This window comes from Uncinocarpus reesii, genomic scaffold (assembly GCF_000003515.1).
Source record: "Uncinocarpus reesii 1704 scaffold_4 genomic scaffold, whole genome shotgun sequence".
NCBI classification, from domain to species: domain Eukaryota; kingdom Fungi; phylum Ascomycota; class Eurotiomycetes; order Onygenales; family Onygenaceae; genus Uncinocarpus; species Uncinocarpus reesii.
In genome coordinates, this window is record NW_003052497.1 from 889255 (window position 1) to 909690 (window position 20436).

General features: G+C 50.3%; 8 protein-coding genes across 8 annotated transcripts; 5 read left to right on the top strand and 3 right to left on the bottom strand.

Annotated features, from left to right (window-relative positions):
- Positions 1-222: 222 nt before the first annotated feature.
- On the top strand, positions 223-3028 carry UREG_06417 (uncharacterized protein; the record flags this gene model as incomplete). Its single annotated transcript, XM_002583404.1, has 2 exons — positions 223-1874; positions 1933-3028. 2 exons carry the CDS (start codon positions 223-225, stop codon positions 3026-3028), a joined length of 2748 nt encoding a protein of 915 aa, XP_002583450.1.
- A 1209-nt stretch (positions 3029-4237) lies between these two features.
- Positions 4238-6154, top strand: UREG_06418 (uncharacterized protein; the record flags this gene model as incomplete). Its single annotated transcript, XM_002583405.1, has 2 exons — positions 4238-5937; positions 6022-6154. 2 exons carry the CDS (start codon positions 4238-4240, stop codon positions 6152-6154), a joined length of 1833 nt encoding a protein of 610 aa, XP_002583451.1.
- Positions 6155-6751: 597 nt separating this feature from the next.
- UREG_06419 (uncharacterized protein) lies at positions 6752-7903 on the bottom strand (the record flags this gene model as incomplete). Its single annotated transcript, XM_002583406.1, has 3 exons — positions 6752-6930; positions 6985-7396; positions 7460-7903. The coding sequence occupies 3 exons, from the start codon at positions 7901-7903 to the stop codon at positions 6752-6754; spliced, it is 1035 nt and encodes a 344-aa protein (XP_002583452.1).
- A 1747-nt stretch (positions 7904-9650) lies between these two features.
- UREG_06420 (uncharacterized protein) lies at positions 9651-10089 on the top strand (the record flags this gene model as incomplete). Its single annotated transcript, XM_002583407.1, has 3 exons — positions 9651-9710; positions 9775-9794; positions 9978-10089. 3 exons carry the CDS (start codon positions 9651-9653, stop codon positions 10087-10089), a joined length of 192 nt encoding a protein of 63 aa, XP_002583453.1.
- Positions 10090-11659: 1570 nt separating this feature from the next.
- On the top strand, positions 11660-14221 carry UREG_06421 (uncharacterized protein; the record flags this gene model as incomplete). Its single annotated transcript, XM_002583408.1, has 2 exons — positions 11660-13442; positions 13488-14221. 2 exons carry the CDS (start codon positions 11660-11662, stop codon positions 14219-14221), a joined length of 2517 nt encoding a protein of 838 aa, XP_002583454.1.
- A 747-nt stretch (positions 14222-14968) lies between these two features.
- UREG_06422 (uncharacterized protein) lies at positions 14969-16281 on the bottom strand (the record flags this gene model as incomplete). Its single annotated transcript, XM_002583409.1, has 3 exons — positions 14969-15145; positions 15196-15761; positions 15801-16281. The coding sequence occupies 3 exons, from the start codon at positions 16279-16281 to the stop codon at positions 14969-14971; spliced, it is 1224 nt and encodes a 407-aa protein (XP_002583455.1).
- Positions 16282-16622: 341 nt separating this feature from the next.
- On the top strand, positions 16623-18396 carry UREG_06423 (uncharacterized protein; the record flags this gene model as incomplete). The annotated part of the gene is made up of 2 exons (XM_002583410.1): positions 16623-16685; positions 16747-18396. The coding sequence occupies 2 exons, from the start codon at positions 16623-16625 to the stop codon at positions 18394-18396; spliced, it is 1713 nt and encodes a 570-aa protein (XP_002583456.1).
- Positions 18397-18727: 331 nt separating this feature from the next.
- UREG_06424 (uncharacterized protein) lies at positions 18728-20262 on the bottom strand (the record flags this gene model as incomplete). The annotated part of the gene is made up of 3 exons (XM_002583411.1): positions 18728-19627; positions 19687-20121; positions 20191-20262. The coding sequence occupies 3 exons, from the start codon at positions 20260-20262 to the stop codon at positions 18728-18730; spliced, it is 1407 nt and encodes a 468-aa protein (XP_002583457.1).
- Between the last annotated feature and the right edge of the window lie 174 nt (positions 20263-20436).

A 20436-nucleotide genomic window follows, 5' to 3' on the forward strand; every position in this document is an offset into this window, starting at 1 on the left:
ATCCAGGTGAGTCGCGTTGCTTGCGGGCTATCTAACATTGGCGAACAGACCGCAATCTTGTCGCAAGACATCACCGATAGTACAATGCGGCTCTTTCACCCTCTTAAGTGCCTGTTTGCCTGAAAAAACGATTCTCAAGTAGCTAACGCGCCAATTCTCAACCCCCTAGGCCACCCTGACCACCAACCACCTCCTCCCTCTTCATCCTTTAGCGGTCGCCAAATGCCTCCTCCTTCTCCTCCGCCACACTTTCAAGGTCGTGCAGCTCCAATCCAACCGCCTCACCAGCCCACAGCACTTTCGTCAAATCAAACACCTTTTGCGCCACGTAATCCTCCACCGGGCTCGTCATCGCATCGGAGCGGAAGTAGCATGCCAATAGCCTCAATGCTTGGGTCGGACGCCGACAGGCCGTCTCGGGAACCAAATACCTCTTCTTTATTCTCCCGGCCGCAGATACCTCCCATGTCTCCGGCCCCAACGAATCCTTCAACCTCGGGGAAAATGTCACCGCCACCGTCACGGCCTCGACAGCCTTCAGACTTTCCGCAGTTTGGGAGATCTCATACCCCGGATCGAAGCATCTTTTCAAGGCCGACCTCTCGTTCGTATCGTTCGGACTCCACGTCAGCGGCACCCCCCGTCACCCAACCTCCCATTGAAGATGGTCGTCTTAGCAGCTTACCGCGTCCTCCCCCCGCGCCGTATGGAGACAGGCAAATGCCACAATCCCCACGTAGTGTTTACATGGAACCATCATACCCTTCAGCGGACCGACGCATGAGTCTCGGCACACCGATACAACGACCCAGCAGTCAGCCCCAACACCTACCCCAGCCCGAAGAACCCTCGACTCGGACGTCACTGTTTACCCAAATCAGTCGATCGACACCCGGGTTTGGGGACAAGGGAACTGATGCTCAACGAACTGGAACGGGGTATTCTGTAGTTGAAAGTTCGCATGCGCCATCGAGGCTCGGCGGATTGTCCTCCGAACCACACAATCGAGAACCAGTTCGCCGTGAGCACGGTCAAGAACCTAAACACCCACAGCAGCCGCATATCCGCTATGGACCACACCATTCAGATAGGGATGAGAGACAGTCGCGGACGGCTTGGGAATCGAATTTGCCCCGTTTATCCCCTGAACCCAGCCGCTATGCTCCAGGGGAACCAGGTGGAAATTTTGGCTTTGGAGGATTACACACATACAATAAACCTGTTGGGTCACAGGCTGGCATTACTCGCACCATTCCAGGACCTCAATTACAACCAAGACAGGAGGCACCCCCTTCACAAGAGTCTTCTCCGTCTACAGCTCGAAGATTCCCTAATCCTCCTCGGATGTATTCACCTGCTCCTACCCCAAGGCCACCATCATTTAGCACGCCTGGAATGGAAGATCATCACCCGTCTCGCACGAGCGTTGACGAGCCTCTACACCACAGAACAATCTTAAACTTGAATGTGGACAATAAACGCGGGAGGGTATCTCCTTTGCCCCAGGCTGTACAAGGCGCCCAGGCTCAATTGATTGGGCCAGCGGGAGAGCCGGGGATTCAAAGCGAGCTAGGGAGAGTATTTTCCGGCATTGGTAGCGGGGTTAGCGTATCGGGCAGTGGTCCGCCCACGCCATTAGGTGCAGCGGCCTTCAAGAAAGACATCACTGGTCGTACATTGAACCCTGACCATAATGAAAGCATTGGAACGGGGGCTAAATCGTCACGATCAAACTCCCGCCGAAGACGTAAGATAAAGGATGAAGAGGCAAAGGAGGAAGCTGAAGCTATCCAGCGCGAAACATTTTTAGCACGTGGTGGTGGTGCGGCGAGAAGAGCCAGGCATGTGCATCACCACCATCATCATAGTCATCAGTAAGTCTGCCTTTCCAGAGCGCGCAGGGAGTTTATTCGCGCTGACCTCTGTTTTTAGCCATCATCACCACCGACATAAGCCTGACGATGATACCGCAAATCTAGCCGCTCCGCCAAATGGCTCGTTGCCGCCAAATGCCATTGACAGACCTATTCCCTCACTTACTCCGGCATCACATCACCATCATCACCATCATCATCACCATCACCACGTTCCACGATCTGGTGTTCCTACTCCCTACCAAGCATCGGGTCCAACAAAAGAATACAGCACCGTTGTTAAATTGGACTCGATCCTAAAAAGTGTTGAACACTTGCCTCGGTACCATCTTGGCTCTACACTCTACGCGCCTCGCATTAGTGTCCCGTCTCCGAGCGCACCACCTGAAGCAGCAAAATTTGGCTACTCGACTACTCCCGTTCCTATTCCACGGTTCGATGGCAAAGAAAATTGTACGTTTACAATACGTGTGCCTCGGTTTCGGATTGACGGTCCGCGACGGGAAGAGATCTGTGCGAGAAGAGCGCTCTGGGGCACCGGGGTGTACACTGATGACTCTGACCCTGTAGCGGCAGCAATTCATTCGGGGTTTATTCGCGGCGAATGGGGTGAAGACGTGGATATCTCAATGCTGGATCTTGAGATCAAGGAACAGCACCAACACGCCCCACGCACAGCAAATGGTGATACTGATTCTACCCCGAAGAATGTGGCGAGCGATAAGACCGGATCTGAATCAGAAAAGCAGAAGGCAGCACGGAGAGTGCCCCCCGTCCCGCCGCCAGATAAGGATCTTCACATCACCCTTGTTATCTTGCCGCCTCTCGAGCAGTACGAGTCCAGCGTCATGTTTGGCTTGAAGTCGCGCGCTTGGGGCAACAATCATGACGGGATGAGCTTCAAAGTGGAAAAGATAGAATGGGTGGACGAAGGGGCTTCTAAAGGCCAGGAACGGGGCGGCGAAGCGCGTCGTAAGAGGTTGAAAGGCATGATGCATTCCGGACGGATCTGCACTGCTGGCGGATTAAAGGGAAGGGGAGGAGTTGAACTTTTGAAGAAAAAAACCAGGCCTGGGAGCGAGAAGGTAGCAGCTGTCTCACCGGGGAACGAAGAGTCTAATACAGCTCCGAAAGTAGTTGAGCTGGCATCTTGAAGTTATTTTTTTTTGAATCTAGGCACACTTTATTTATGAGACGAGCGGCCCTTTTTCTTGTGTTTGGCGCGTTTGACCTGTCTACCTCAAAGAGTTGTCCGCCCTAAGTTGATGATTTTTGATATCACTATATTTTCAAGTGAGAACTAATATCCACTCGACCTTTTTGAGCGTGGTGCATTTAGCTTGCCGAATACGAATCCTGGCACCCTGTCCTTTGCTACACCTCATTTTCATCACTCAACGCCTTCCCTGAACATTTACAGGTTCGTCCTTCAGCAGTTTGTTGCTTCAGCTGAAGATCGATCACATGCCTGGGATGTGCTGCTGTGGACGATTGAGAATCTTCTTTCCACATGATTTTCAGTAATCAAAAGGATACTGCTGGACATTCATTGACAACTAGCAGGCAACAGGGCACAGACCTCCCTCACATTGACAACCCATTTGATGATGATGCTTGAACTATTTCGCTCCGTCGTTAGTTACTCAGCACCGCGGCGCCAACCGACGGTTGATTTGATCAAATGAGCCGAGGCTCGGCGGAAAAACTCGGATTTGCGCGGCAGGAGGCTTACATAAGAAGAGCAGGTGTGGATTAGCGGGGTTACGAATCGACCTTGTGATGGATCGGGGCGTCGGGCAGATGGAAATGAGGGCGGATGGGAGGCGGGGAGGAAGTGCTGCGGATGACCAGATGATGAGCGAGAGATATCTGTAACTCCACGGTCGACTCTTTGCGGAAATCAAACAGAAAGGAACAAAAGACAGCTGCTCCCGTTCTCAACCCTCCTGTTGTCGATGCCGCCTGTTCACCAGCTATCGAGTTCGTTAGTCAGATCTCCATCAAGCCGAGGAACCGCCAGTGAATCCCTCCCTCGTCTGATCCCGATCCACTAGAGCTTTTCTCTCGCTCCCGGTCGTGCCTCTCCTTTCTCTTTTCCTTTATTTTTTGAGATCACGCAGGCTCTGGTGTTGTCGTTGCTCAATCTTTTCATCCTCTTGCCCTCCCGTGCTTTCTTGGGATGTTCCAAGCTGCTGCCAGAGGCCGTCTCGTTGCTCTTGGACGTGCTTCAGTACTCGGCCCCACCCGCATATCGGTACGTTCTTTTTCATCCCATGAGTAGGGAAATCGTTCAGCGTAGATTTCGGAGGAACTGGACTTGTTTGAGTAGGGGAATACTTACTGTGCTTCACTAGGCTGCTGCAATGGCCCCCCGCCGCGCCAATTCGTCTGTTCCCGCAGGCTACAAGGAAGACCTGTCCAAGGGACGCATGCTCCGATTTGAAGACTCCCTCCCACAACTGCCCGTCCCCACCCTTCAGGAAACCGGCCAGAAATACCTGAAATCACTGCACCCACTACTCAGCGCTGAGGAGTTCAAGCGCTCGCAAAAGGCTGTGGAGGACTTTGTCAAACCCGGCGGCGAGGGTGAGACGCTCCAGAAGAGACTGCTTGCCAAAGCTGCGGATCCAAAGGTGCAAAACTGGTTGCATGACTGGTGGAACCATGCTGCATACCTTGGATACAGAGATCCCGTGGTGCCGTATGTGAGCTACTTTTACTCCTATCGGGATGATCGAAATAGGAGGGATCCTGCGAAGCGCGCCGCAGCGATCACAACGTCTGTGCTAGAGTTCAAGAAGCAGGTCGATGATGGATCGTTGGAGCCGGAATATCTCCGCAAAGAGCCAATGGCGATGAGCTCCTACGAATACATGTTCAACTGCTGTCGTGTTCCTGCAGAGGGTGCGGATTATCCTCAAAAATACCCTGCGCAAGGCAACGAACATATTGTCGTTATGCGCAAGGGCCAGATATTCAAGGTGCAAACCCACCTGAACGGTCAACAGCTCAACACATCCGAACTTCAGCAGCAGTTTGAAAAGATTATGAAGAATGCTGAAAGAGTCCCTGCTGTTGGTGCTTTGACTTCGGAGAACCGGGATGTTTGGACCGCGGCGCGCAAGAACTTGCTTGCAGCTGACCCAGCGAACGCTGATGCTCTCAAGACCATTGAAAGTGCTTCTTTCCTAGTATGCCTTGACGATTCCGCTCCGGTTACGCTGGAAGAGCGCGCACATGCTTACTGGCACGGCGACGGCGCCAACCGCTGGTACGACAAACCGTTGACATTCATCATTAACGACAATGGCACAGCTGGTTTCCTTGGTGAGCACAGCATGATGGATGGAACTCCTACCCACCGACTCAACGACTATGTGAACAACCTCATCTTCAACAACCGCCTTGACTACTCCAATCCTTCTATCCGCTCCAACCTCGCCGAACCCCAACCCGTCAACTTCAAACTCGATTCCGCCGTTCTCGAAGACATTGCCACCGCGCAAAAGGACTTTGCCACTGTCATGAGCAAGCACGAGCTTCGCGTTCAGGCATTCCAAGGCTACGGCAAAGCTCTGATCAAAAAATTCAAATGCAGCCCAGACGCCTATGTGCAGATGCTCATCCAGCTCGCCTACTTCAAGATGTACGGCAAGAACCGACCCACCTACGAATCCGCCTCCACCCGTAAATTCAAGCAAGGCCGCACTGAAACCACCCGCACCGTCTCCGACGAAAGCGTCGCGTTCTGCAAGGCCCATTCCGACCCGTCCGTGCCCCGCGAGGAAGTCGTTAGATTGTTCCGTGCCGCGTTGTCCGCGCACACAAAGTATATTGCCGACGCGAGTATCGGCAAGGGTGTCGACAGGCACTTGTTTGGACTCAAGCAGTTGATCCAGAATGGTGAGAAGGTCCCTGCACTCTATCAGGATCCGGCGTATGGATACAGTAGCTCGTGGTATTTGAGCACGAGTCAGCTGAGCTCCGAGTACTTCAATGGGTACGGATGGAGTCAGGTCATCGATGATGGATTCGGTATCGCGTACATGATCAATGAAAATAGGTGAGTCTTGATGGTCCCTTTTTTTTTTTTTTTTTTTTTTTGGTTTTGCGATGTTCTATTTCAAAAAACTGATGGTTGTTGTAGTTTACAATTCAACATCGTCTGCAAGAAACTCGGTGCTGAACGGATGAGTTTCTATCTCAACGAAGCAGCATGTGAAATGCGTGATGTCCTCATGCCTGACCTAGTTGCCCAACCGGAGAAGGCGAAGCTGTAAGATGCTGGCCAAAGGGAAGTTTTGGGCGGAAAACATGGAGTATCGTGCCCGTGGCGTTATATACTCAGCCTTTCAAGACAGCCATTTTCGTGTGTTTCGTTATTTAGAGGTATACAACGGCTATATTATTTTTTTATTTCTTTAGCGATTGAATTGGACAAGTCCGTGGGATATCCTAACGATATTCGTCCGAGTCAAGACCTTTTTTTGAATTCAAGACTTATTCTCCTTTCGACTTCCTCTTTCTTTTGCCCTGCTTTCTCTAATAATGATACAAGTACATGAGGTACATATATTGGGTACATGAGATTAATCCCTTTCGTGTGTAATACACACTTCTCGCGCGATATTCCAACATTCGTCCAAAGACGCCAAACTCCAGTCCTAAACACAAAAACTGGGTTGTGTGGAAACCGAGTTGACTTTATAGATACCCGAAACGGGCTATGATTGCTGTTGGTTCGGGAAATGATTCTGTGTATGCCTGCTCGGCGTGAGGGGTGGAGATATCCATTTCGCATAGGCTGGTATGCATGCGGGGGGGCCGTAAATCAAAGGCCGTTTCACAGTTGAGCGGGGGGGGATCCTAGTCACTCTTCATTCTTTTTCTCGTTCTCGAGAGCGCGATTGGGAAGTGGAAGGCGCTTCACTTTCTGTTATGCTTGGGGTTACTATGAGTGACTCTGCGGAGGTGGAGGTAGAGGCGGATGTTGTCAAATTTGACGGCTCGCTTGGCACGTACGGTGAGGAGGCTGTTAACTCGCTGATTTGCCGTTCTACACGAGATTAAAATTAAAGCTTCAAGGAGACAGAAAACGGCTGATGCTTACCTAGCTCCCTAATCCTCTGACGCAGCATTTGATTCTCACGCGTTAGGTTCGCCGCCTCAGCTTGATAGTATGCACTCTCGTCGCGACTGCATTGGCGTCCGGACCCGTCATTCCCTAGGCCAAGCGTATCTGGGGCAGATAAGTTGTAATCCGATTGGAAGCTGCTGAGTCGTGGTGCAATTGGTATTGGGGCAGTAGAGTCAGAATCTCGCCTCCGTGAATAGGTAGGAGGAAACTGGAGCGAAGGTCTGCGGTCACGACTAGAAGCCGCTGGCGGTAGTGGCGGAAAGAATACGGACCGTTCTGAAGTTGGAGTTGAATCTTCGACCGCGGTGCCATTAGCTGAATTTTGCCGATGCTGCATCTGTTGTATCTGAGCCTGCTGGTTACGGATCATCAAAAGAAGGCGGTTCTAGAAAAATATCGTATCAGTTAGTTTTCTCCTCAGTAATAGACAATCAATGAATGTTCATACCACTTGGGCTTCCTGTTCCTCTTCTAGCTCCTGATGAATCTCTCCCAGTGAAGGCGTCCGGTGATGGTGGTGTGGATCACCAGTTGCAGTTGAAGGACTTCCGACTAAGCTCGATGGGCTATACAGAACAGAGCCTCTCCGCGAATTGCGATTATCACCGAGCAGCTCCCCAGGACCAGGCATAGTGGGGTCATTGAGATTCAAATTCATTGCCACAAGTGAGCGTCGCCGTTCTGCAGCTCTGTTTTCGCGTGGCGATCTGTTTGACGACTGACGGAGGAGATCCGCCGCGTTGATGGTCGCCGCAGCCTGCAGGGAGACAGACGAGCGGGGAGGAGGCGATTGGGAGCTAACATCTTCTAGAGACGCTTGCATGGTGCGAGTTTGGAAGGGCGATGAGGAAGAGGAGCGGGAGGGAGGAAGTGAATTGAGATCCGGGGGCATGGCTGGCTATTTCAAGTGGCGATATTGACAAAGACAGGGAGATGTTGTTGCTGTTGCTTCTGATATCAGTCTCGGGTGGTGTCATCGGAGCCGATAGTTAAGCATCATGACATAAGCATTGGAGCAAGGATGAAGCTCGACTTGGCCGAGTTTGGTGCGTTGGTGGCAATGTCTGCGTCTGTATCACTGCTACATTTTGTATACCCATTGGATTGTGTCAGCAATGATACATGCTATAGCAAAGTCACTGGAATGAGTGACAGTTCAAATTGTCTGGCAGGCTGGTGAAGTGAAGTTGTGCAACACTCTCTCCCAATTATGGTGAATTCAAACAGTCAACAGTTCCCTCACTCTGGTCTAGAGAGTGAATGCATTGTAGCTTCATGGCCAACTGCAGAGCTATAAATACCAGTCATCCAAGCTGAGCTTCCTTTGCTCTCCTTTTAACTACTATAAAGGAAGATTCTTTGATGCCAATGCCATCACTGGTGTCTGACCTTTACATTTTTCCATATTACTCCTACATTCTACTATACAGAGCGAAAAACTATTTCACACCTATATATTTGCAGCAATACCTGGCATCTGGATTGAGTAGCCAGTGAACTCATGGCAGTAGGTTGCTATACTTGATTCTGCTCGCTATGTTAATATGTTCTAGTCTCTAATCAGCCTTAATAGCCCACACATTCTATCACGGCTATCACCACCTTACTATACTTTTACACACTCATAGTGACATTCTCACTTATGCACCTCTTCATAGGCTGCCTTTTTTGCTTGATTCAACCTAATAATTGACAAAGCAACCCAGGTTTTAAAGCGTGTTTTCAGGCGATGGTCGCGCCAGGCGTGCGAGAGGTTCAAGCGACGACAACGAAGACGAACCACCTAGCGGGTTCATCAATGAAGACTTGAGGGCCGGAGGGCCGTACCTCTGCCCGCTTCCAGTTTCATGGTTTCCGTTCCCAAGCACCCACCAACTGTTGATGTATATCGTGTTTGGACATCGACTCTGAAAGGTGCTCTCATATCAATTACAATATCTACATCAGATGTGCACCTGTTGGTTCTTATCAATCTGGTGCCAACAGGGTTAGCAGCAGTCTCAACTAGGAAAATCCCCCCTCAGCTTTGACTATCAAATTGCTGATCTCTTGCGTGGGGAAATATTAAGAATCATACCGCACCACTTGAAATGTCACTGGCTTTGGTCAGGTTCGATATGGACTGGTGTCTAACTACAGATTAGCGTTAGCAACACTTCGAGCGCAGATGGCAGCACTTGCATACGCTTGAAATGCGTCTTGCCACCGGGGTCGAAGGCAACCGCTTTTCAGACCGTATGATATCATGAATACAGAGCCCTTATCGGGTTATATGCATCATGCTGTGCATGGGACCCTCCTCTATCATTCATTCCTCTGCGAGACCTTTTCCCAAAAGCGGGAACAGAATCGGAAAAGTCATTTTCCACTCTTGCAGAAGCAGGTTGATCAGGTCAAGCCTCTGGTGGTGCAAGGGCTGATATACCACATAATCCGATTGTGATATGGACGCATGATGTTCTTTGAAGTTGCCAGACGTTTCTCCGCTCGGAGAACAGAGGCGTCCTAACTTTAGCAGCGAATATGATGCCGATTGACCAAGCGATCACATTGTTGGCGGCCTTGCAGTGCCTTTTAGGTCTCCTGGATACCTGGTATCCGGATCAGTGATTTCTCTGGGGCCAAGTGCTGTATAAACCATGGAAGAGGTCCTCGAGTGGGAAACTAAATACTGGCCGGGCGGTAACTGGGAGGAACAGGTACGCCTCATAACTCAGCCACTGCGTCCAAACACCAATATTCGATAGGCCCGGGTTATTTTAGGCCAAGGAGATTTCCTCAGCGTAAGTAAATGTCAGAAAGGAGGTGCAGTGCTTAAGATATGCCGGACTAACATCTTGTATCTTGATCAAGAAACAAAGTTAGGGTAGAGGACTCACGATTTGGGCATTGTCACAAGAGAAAAAGACCAATGTAGCTACGGAGGAGCAGTGTTTGCTGCGTTAGTGGAACTGAAGGTCTCACAGGCCGGTATGCCATATGGACCCTGGTGACAGCGAGCATCGATATGGAGGCGTTGTTCGTGTCGAGGATCCTAAACATGACGTCGATCACTTTGACAGCGAGGGGCATTTCTGACTTCAATTTTAGCTCGCAGTGATCAATGCTTGGAGATGTTTTCTTTTTTCCTTTTTCTTTTTCGTGTTCTCACTGCTCAGCGACTCACAAGAATGCGGGGAACGGGCGGCAGTGTTTGTTTTGCATGAGTGTTCAATGATAGATTTGGGCAAATATCATCAGACATTTAAATCGACTTTTTACTCTATCATCCTCATCCGGAGTCGCCATCCTTTGATCCATCGCAAGAGCCTAATGCCGAATCCCTGCAGCTTCTGTCGCAGACGCAGTGTTCCCGACCGCCCGCCGGGTTTCTCACGGCGAGCTCCCCATCATGGCTCCTTGAGAGAAAGTCAATTGGAGCAGCGTCTCGGCAACGCATGCAAACCCCTTGCGTGTTGTCACCAACAGCACCATGGTCTCAACTAACGATCGACGGTGGGTTCATCGTCCACTAGCTGCTGCGATGGCGCTGCCTATGGCTCTCGACTAGCCCTCTTTGGCCTGAGCGCTCACCTTGTTTTCGGCGCCAGGGAGCGAAGAGGCGAGACGTGCACGCAGAACACGAGAAACGCGAAACGAGCTGCTCCCTGCTGAACTCCAAGAAGCTCATTTTGCTGCTTTTCTCGACAGTGTCGTGCCTGGTAGTATTCAAAGGGCGACGCGAAATTGAAAGGGTACATCGACAGGGAAACGACCGCGACTCTTCGGTGTCTTCTCTGCAAGGGAGGCCTGTTAATTCCGTCCGAGGTTGTTGGCGAGGAACCTGCAGGGCCCTTGAGAACCAGCCTTGCTCTGGTTTCGCGAGTGGGCCGCTGACAGCCTGGTTTGGGGCGTGTGATGGAGCCGATCCGAAGGCCGATGCGCAGGCCCAGAAACACCGGATGTGACAACTTTTTAGGGCCTCGAGCCACAACGGAGAATAAAAGACGAGAATCGTCAAAGCCGCGTGTGGGAAGTCATCGTGGGATTCCTTCGACGTCTCGTCCTGCTGGGGGTTGAAGCATCTGCTGTGTTATGAGAACCTCCCGTCGGCCTGGGATGCTGGTCGCTCGTCTTCGGGATCTTGTGCGCACCATCCATTCTGCTAGAGTTCCTGTTGTTGACATCTTGGTATCACAACTGAAAGCTTGACGTTGTGAACTGGTCGACGTCTGCCCCAGACGTGACACCCGCCCGTTCTCGCTGTCATCCCACGATATCGAATCACGCATTTCCCGGTTTACTCTGATCGGATCGCAGCAGATTCCGCGAGACTCCACTGGCCATTCTTTTTATCCGGATTTCCCAGTTTGCGTCATCCAAACGGCGACCAGTTCCTGCGCATCATCGAGTGCTACTCTGTACCCGTGCACTTGACCATCGATGCCAATTGATATACCATATTGGTATGTGCTAACCCGCTTGATATTTCTGGAGCTTTGCCGTGCTTACTGACCTGGTTTTGCCTGTTGAAAGCGCCATGCCAAGCTGCCTGCAACTGGTATGATCGAAGCCGAATCAAACGCATCAGATAGCTCTATCAAGCTACCAAAGAGTTCTCGGCAGAATTGCTTGAAAAAAGAAAGCTATGCTTGGTTAAATCGGCCCCATGGATTTACAGCAGCAACCACCTCCAACGGGATTTCGGACACGCCCCAAGCTCCCGCCGATCCAAACAACCCTCAACAAACGGGCATCAATGCGACCGAAACCGCCGCCTCCCGAACAAGTAACGGGCTCAACGCCTACAGAAAGAGTTCCGTTGAAGGAACCAAGAACCCTGACCTCAAAATCTTCTCTGAGGTCGTTTATTAACAAAACAAGGGCGATGCGGCGGAATAGCTCGAAGAATGACAATTCCCCTTCCCCCATCGCAGAATGGAGGCCCGTTACTAACGACAGCCCCGTTTCCAATCATCAAATTACCCCTACGAGTGCAGATCGAGCTCCCAAAGCAGTCAAATCCTCCAGTGCTCCAGCAGTGCCATCGTTGGCGAACTCACCGTCTCTCAACACTACCCCAAAGCTTTCCAAATCGGTTAAGGAGAGAAAACGCCGGACGATTCCTGCTTGGGAGCCTCCACCACTGTTTAAAGCTTACCCGCAAGCGATCAAGCATGCGACTCTTCTAGCGCCCAACATACCTGCTGAAACCATTTTGCGGATTCAAGCGCTAGCGAGACAGGAAGACCAAGAAGCTAGCTCAGAAACGGACGTCAAGGAGACAAAGGACCAGAGGCAGGCAAGAAAAGCAGCTGATTCCATCCATCACCTCGAATGGACCCGGAAGATATACATGTTGGTCACAAGCGGCTATCTACTTCAATACAATGCCGACGGAAACTTCGACCGCCTCCCCGAATTGATCTTAGAACTTGGGGAGACCTCTGTCGCATTTGCGAGCGACGCAGTTCCTGGGAAACATTGGGTGTTACAAATCTCACAAACGTTCGACGAGAATGGTACGGCTACTGTCGACAACAAAAAGAGCTTCTTATCTCGGCTTCGAATATCGGATTCGCCGAAATTGGCCAAGTCGCTTTTGTTGGTATTAGATAGTGCCGAGGACTTGTCGGCATGGCTGTTTACTATGAGGCGCGAGATTGAGGGATTGAGTGGTAAGGAGTATGTTCCTGAAACTCCTATGATTGAAGAAACGCCGCTGCTCCATCGATATCAGAGCATGGCATCGATGCAAAGGCCTCCGCAACATAGTTTTACCAATAGATCGTCACTGTCAGTGTCTTCAACGACATTGTCACCGTCGTCCCAAACCCGACTCGAGGGCCTTGCAGCTTTGCAGGCCAATCGTCGCTCCATGGCCCGATCAGTCGAAACACCCTCCCCTTCGATAACTGCGACGAGTGATTCAGATCGGATCAAAGACAACTATCGATTGTCGTGTGTTTCTATAGGAACAAGGACGATCCCCAGCTCATGTGGCTCTTCACCCCCATCGTCCTCAGCAGGTACTAAGCATCCTATACCTAAGAATTCATTTCTCAGCTCTCCTGAAAGCATGGCAAGCGTTGCTTCCATAGAGTCAAGCACTCGTCCAATACCAATAATCCGTGGACCTGCTTACTTCCGGAGAGAACCCATTCTTCCTGACAAGGCCACGTCAAATGCTGTTGTGTCGTCTCAGACGCCAAAGCCTCCGTTGATGCCAGCGCCTAATTTTAGCGTACCCGCATTCAGCAAAAGATTCTCGTCTACTTTAAATTTGAGATCGGCTCAGCTTTCTTCGAGCGCGCCTACCTCCAAGCCAACGCCTGCCGTGGCTCTTGGGTGTTCAGTCTATTATAGCTCGGAGACTTCGATTGACACAATCCCGGAAGACCCAGAGCCAGTCGAGCCCAAGAGAGAAAGACCAGTTATCAAACTAAACAGCTGTCGTTGAGAGTTCAAAATGGGGAACAAACCCGTTTACCCTTCAGGGAGCACGCCACAAAGGCCATCCAACCAGCCAAGAGCAACCCCAATCCGAGCACGTAGGTATTCAAGTTCTGGACATAAGATCGACATTCACACTCCTATATCTGAGCTTGGCCCTGAATCGCCGATAATCAATATTAAGATGGTCCAACCGACTCAAGACGTACCACAATACCGCTGGCCTTTATTGTCGAACGCAAGTAGCAATCCACGCCCACGGCTACCACGCGAACACAGCACTCACTCGCCCCAACGGCCATTAAGCTTGCAAGTCGGGACCCCACGCGTATCGGCGCCAGAATATCCTCCATTAAGTTCGAGTACACAGCCTATAACGATTCCCAGTGAAGCAGCAGTTTTGAACCTCCCAACAGCACCCAGACACCCACCACCACTTCCCCCGCCGTCCCAAAATCCCCGCAAACCCAATCTTTCGCCTAGGCGTAGCTTGCCGCAAATGACATTTGGGCCGCCTCCTGCGCCTCCCCCGGATTGCCCCCTGCCTGAAATCCCACCCGTCGTAGGTCCCCGAACCACTCCCACCTGGAAAACAATTCCATCTGTCACGGCAATGCCCACGCAACTCCAAATACGCCAAGCACGCGCAAGTGGGAGCCGGCAAATATCCTCCCATGTTCATGCTAAAGCCTACCGTGCATCCGTGCCGAGAATCAATGCTGGTGGACTAAACGACATCCGGCCTTCTAAGAAACAGGGAATCTTACAAGCATGCTAACACAGCACGGCTTTTCTGGATCTGAAGAAAAAGTAAAAGAAACGTATATTATGACCATTTTGGAATTGTGTTTGCATTTTGACGAAGCACGAATTTTTACCACTTCCTTTTTGACGTACAGCTTTTTTTATTCTGTTTTTGCGCATATACCCAAATCACCTTTGACCTCGGAAATGTGCTATTGAATGCTATCACGACTTGCGCACCTTTTCCTTCAACATACCGTCCTAATTTGCTCTCATTTTATATTCTCATATTGTATACAAGACCTATCTCCCACTAGCCTCTAGTGCTACTCTCTTTATTACTTTTCCTTGTTTTTCTACGCTTATGCATATACGAACGACTTTCCAGACCAACTATTGTACGATTCTGTATGAATTTTCTTTTTTCTTTTTGAGTCTTCTTGAAAATGTCTATTATGTATGTATGCTTTGTTATTGATAACCCTTTGAGGGGGAGACGTAATACTAATTTAATCAAATAGAACAAGTGATTTCTTTTTGGAAAGATTGGGATAAATCTGGGCTGCACGAGTGCCAAAGGGGATGATGATGACCATTTGGGAGAACACAGAACTAATTCTATATCGCATGGACGTGGAAGTATATTCATACAGCTCAATCTTATAATAGACCTAGAAGTTAAAACATTTTTTGTCATTTGAACGAAATATCCCGTGGAAAGGGAAGGTATCAATAGAACCCGGTAATCAGAAAACGTAAACGTGAAAACACCGATTTCCTTCTACTCGTCTTCCGCATCCTCGACGCTGGCGGTCAGATTACGTTTCTCTACGCCTCCGGGGTTTGCCTGAGGCTGGACTACCGTAGACGTAGCAGTTGAGTCTTGGGGTTTAGAAGGTTTCTCGGACGTTGCCGATGTTCCGTCGGCAGCCTTTTTCGACTTCTTCTTCTTTTTGGTCTGGGACGTGTTAATATAGAAATGATATTGGGAGATTTTGAAAAACGTACCTCTTGCCATCCCCATACCGGCCTGAAACTGTCAAAAAATCCAACGTCCTCAAACAGATTCGGATAAAGCCAGAGCCCAGGTGGAACAGCAAAGAATGTAACGCAGAATAATATCAAACGGAAAATGGCCATCGCGAAGAACAGTCCCAGTAGACCCATCATTCCAATACTCAAATACCACACACCCTGTCGTAACATGATGGGCCACAATGGGAACATGACCACTGCCATGATAAGAACCAGCACACCCGCAGCCATTGCTTTTTGTTTCCACTGTGGGCCTTCGTACAACCATGCGTAATGCATCATTGGTGCCGTCTCCTGGTGTTGTTCTATACGCACAGTCCACTGCCCTTTTACTCGTTTCTGCTTGCCAGCACTTTGTTGCTCGACTTTGGATACGCGAAGTGCGAGAAGGGACATGGGAAGGAGTTTGAAGGTGTTTTCAGCAGAGGCGCGGTCGGTAACCGGGGGAAGGAGGGATTTGGGCTTTGCGGCTGCTTTGGCATAGGCAGGGGATTCTAGGGCTCGAATGGCTCGTTTTACTTTGATTCTAGTCAGTATTCCTGTACATCCAAAAGTAGCAAAGTCGGCAATGGGTTTACCTTTGAACATCTCTCTTCTTCGGCCATCCAGAATGCATGTTCTCGTTTTTAGATTCTGTGACCTTAAGAAGTTGGCAACTGCAAGTGCTTTCGGGTCCGGCTCAACTCCTGAAGTCACGGGTACTCGTCTCTGGTTTGGCTGGTCATGGCTGTGGTCATGGTTACAGCCTTCGTGGTGTTCGTGGCCGCCATGGTCATGGCTATGGTCATGGTCATGGTCGTGATCGCAGCCCTCATGGTGTTCATGGCCCTGCTCCGCCTGTTGTTGCATTTGCTGCATTCTGTGCTGTTGCATGGCTTGAGCCCTCAATTGACTGAGATATTGCTCCGGAGTTAGACCGTGCTTCGCGGCCTCTTGGGCGAGTTGTTGCCGTTGCATGTTTGCGAACTCTTCTGGCGTCATGCCCCGTTTGGCGGCTTCGGCAGCCATCTGTTGTTGCATAGCCGCGATCTGCTGCGGCGACGGTTGAGCGACCGCCATGATGAAGGGATTGAGGAAACTGGCTCTCAGACACAGCAAGCCGGGTTCGAGCAAGATGGCTAAATGATGATCGGGTCCAGTGCTTGATATATGAACAGTGTTGACTTTCTTTGATGTGGCCAGATCTGTGCTTCTCAAAAGGGAAAGGCGTGACGTGTGCAGACGAAGTTCGAGTGCGTGGGAATAGGCGGCAGTTTCATCACATCATGCAGCTATCGCCAACGCCCTTCAGTTGAATTCTTGAGATGTGCCTTCAATTGGAGCCCAATTCGTTTGACATCCTCACAATGCTTTCATTGTAAATTCCTATTTGTGTCTGAGCTGGAACTTGCCGTATCTCCATGCAAAGTTTTGCTCCTAACAATGCTTCTTTGCAACATGCGCCGTGGACGACAGTACAACTGGTATGTTGGACAATCGCAAATGGAGAAGTTGAAACTGGTTAACAATCACTCTTTATGATAGTCTCAGCGAGATGTGTCGCTACAAATTCCGATCGACTTCATAACTCAACCCGCCGTTTCTCTTTCAGCGGCATGTTTTGGCAAGGGAACTTACGACGAAGAGGCCGCAAAACGATGCATTTCCAATCTTCTCTCTGTTGGATATCGACGGTTGTATGTCGATTTGTACTGGTCGGTAGGAAGGGAGAAATGGGACCTATGTCCAGCGACAATACCTGCGGACGGAAGTGGCCTCACTGGTCAGGCAGATATCTCTACTAGACGGAGTTCTTACGGGACCCTCCTTTACCAGTTGGGTCCTTACGCATGCTCTGCAAATGTCGACTTAGCGGGCCTGATAAGTGTTATTTCGGGCTATTTTAGCAGTACAGAAGACACTTTGAGTGCGCACTTGACGTACATGATTTTCAATCTTCATGCTGCCTCGTCCCCTGGTTCTCCTGGGAGTCCAGCACCAGCTCCAACTGAAAATCAATTTCCATCTGCGCTTAACTCCTTAGGAGCAACGGTGGATAGGACGCTGGGGAGATACATATATACTCCATCCGAACTCGACTCGGAAAGAAAAAATTTGAACAGATCTTGGTATTCTGTCAGTCCCTCACTGAGACCGATCGCAGAGTATTTTTCTGTTGAAGGTGTACCGGACTCGCGCCACAGAACAACTGATGGCTGGCCAGGCGAAGGATATTTGGAGATTTCTAAAGCTCAAAGGCTTCTTCTTGGATGGGGCAAGGTCGATGCACAAATGAGCGAATACGATTTCGATGCGGATAACCAGATTATCTTTTCGTCCAGCTCCATATCATCTTTCGTCACAGTTACTAAGAACAACGATAGCGATATTATAAGTGAATGCTTATACAATCCGGATAGCACTGACATCAACCGCGTTGCGGATTGGGCGACGGCCGAGATCCCCATTGGCAACTCATCATCGCAGTTAGCATTTTTCACTAATCAGATGGTTGCATGCGGCATATCTCCGCTGGTCAACTATACGCTCCTGAATGCTACTGCTGACCAGAACATTGAGCCTTATCGGAATGTGTCGCTTTCCTCGATCTGGTCATGGGCCGTGGGCCAGCCCGAAAGTTCGGTGAATTCCGCTATGGTCGAGGAAAATCGCTGCTCCGTAATGGACCTTTCACTTGCGGGCCATTGGCGCGCTACTGATTGCACAGACCGGTTATATGCTGCATGCCGTGTAGCTGACTCTCCATACAAATGGGTCTTGTCTCGCGAGCCTGAAGCTTACGTTTTTGCAAAAGACACATGTCCTGAGAACTCGAGCTTTGCCGTCCCGCGTACGACGCTGGAGAACACGTACCTGTACGAATACCTTCTTAAGCAGCCGAAAGACCTCATCGACTCGACTTCCGACGAGACAGAAAAGAGAAATGTCTGGCTCGATTTTAACTCATTGGACGTCCCGAATTGCTGGGTGTCAGGCGGGCCCAAAGCCCAATGCCCATACGAAGTTGACGAAAGCGCCATCGAGCGTCGCAATATTCTCGTTCCTAGCATTGCCGCCATTATTATATTGATTATAACGGCGCTGACTCTCTTTGTCAAATGCAATGCTAACCGGAGAAATTCAAGGAGGAGAAGAGTGATTGAAGGATGGGAGTATGAAGGTGTGCCATCATGAACCTATGTCGAACAATACCCCAATATATCCCAAAGTCATTCGGCTGTTTCTAGTATGTTCATATGTATATTTCGGTATATCACTCTGCTTGTGAAAACAAATACCCTTTGATTGTATATACGTGCATGGCAGCTAAGTCTTTGCCGCAAGTTTTGACACATTTGTATCCGGTTTGGGGATAATCGACAGGGTCGCGAAATGAGAGATTCAAGCTGCGTCTATTATAATGTACAGTGGAAGTATGCCAGTATCTACAAGATAAACCTCTATGGAGATTTGAAAGTACCCTAGAAGGCCCGCACAGGATCGACATGCTTCACAAACCCATGGGTCATGATAGCACATTCAACATCTCTTCAGCGCGCCCAAATTTCTCGCGAACCTTTCCTCTCGACTTCCCTCTCTCCACCTCAGCACGATCAATCGCCTCCCAATCTTCCCAGCTTGTCGGCCGGAGACCCATCTTCTCCGCCTCGCCACGCACGCCCTCCCATCCAAGGCCCGTGCTGCCCCCCTCATTCGAGTTTAAGAATGCAGGTGCACTGCTGGAGGCTGCAACGTGGTGCGTCCAATCGGCGGCGATGGCATCGGCTGTGGCGAACGCATCTGTCATTGTAGATGCGATGACACCGGTGGGCCCGCGCTTCACCCATCCAGCGCAATAGAGGCCAGGGAGATGGGTAGGGAAATCGTTTGGAGAAGATGAGTGTGCACTGCCTCTGTCATCGCTGGATGAGTTGGAATTAATGATCCTACCTTGGCCGTCATTGGGAATCGTCCCGCGTGAATGGTCGAAGAGGATCTGGAGGTCTTCAAAGCCGGGCAGGGGGAGGGATTGATAACCTATGCTGCGGAAACAGGTGCTGGCGGGGATGTCGAGTTGTATCGCTTTACCGTCATCACCAAGGAGAGGAGTTGCTCGCGCCGATGGGGAGAAGGGATCGGAGGGGTCTAATTGATTACGGGTGAATTTTATGTGTGAGAGGTCCTTAGATTGATCGTTTGCGGCGTGAAACGAGTGCGGAGAGAGTAAGAAATCAAGAGACCAAGATCTCTTTGCGGTAGAAGGATCTGTGGCTGTGCCCTTGACGAGTAGTTGGGTGATGCGTTTCTGGGCTCGAGGCAGGCTTTTGATAGTCGATTCTGGTGGAAAGAGAGATTCGGGGATGGGATCAAAGGACACGGAGGGTAACTGTATCAGCTCCCGGAGCTCCTTGATTGTAAAAGCACCCTAGTAAGAGTCCGTTAGTACGCCGCAACTGGCTTCCGCTTGTCATCGCAAGTCCATACCTGCATTGGACCTCTTCGGCCAACTACCCGAACTCGTTTGATCTTGCTCCTTGACAGCTCCTCCAAGGCGTACTCTGTCATATCTGTCTTCTTCAAAACGTCAATGTCCGTCAGCAGAGCCCTCGCAACATCCATGGCTACATTTCCCTGCCCAATAACGACTGCTTCTTCGCCGCTCGCCAGGTCTGGTTTGAGATCCCTGTATTCCGGGAGTCCATTGTACCAGCCAACGAAGGCTCTGGCGGAATATATACCACGGATATCTTTTTCACCTCGAATTCCTAGCTCTTTATCCTTCGAAGCCCCGTATGAGAAGAGAATTGCATCGTAGTGCGGCTTAAGTGCTTTGAGTGGAAGAGCCGCGCCGAGCTCGACATTTCCGATGAAATTGAAACGCGGAGAACTGGCTACTTCGGTGAATTTCTCTTGACAGTTCTACGACAGGTAATCAGCCATCAGTTTGGACGATGCCAAAGGTATGAATGGAGATCGACAGTAGATTACCTTTACCTCTGGATGGTCTGGCGCAACACCATATCGCACCAGCCCAAACGGCACCGGCAGTTGCTCGTACATGTCAACGAAGGCATTGTCGACTTTTGTCATTAGCCTATAAGCGGCATAGAACCCTGCTGGGCCTGAGCCAATGACTGCAATGCGAAAAGGGCGGGAAGACTGGGCGATGCCACTGCTGTAATCCCTTCGGCTTGTTCTCCCGGCGAGACCTGCGAGGGTATCTGAAGATGAACC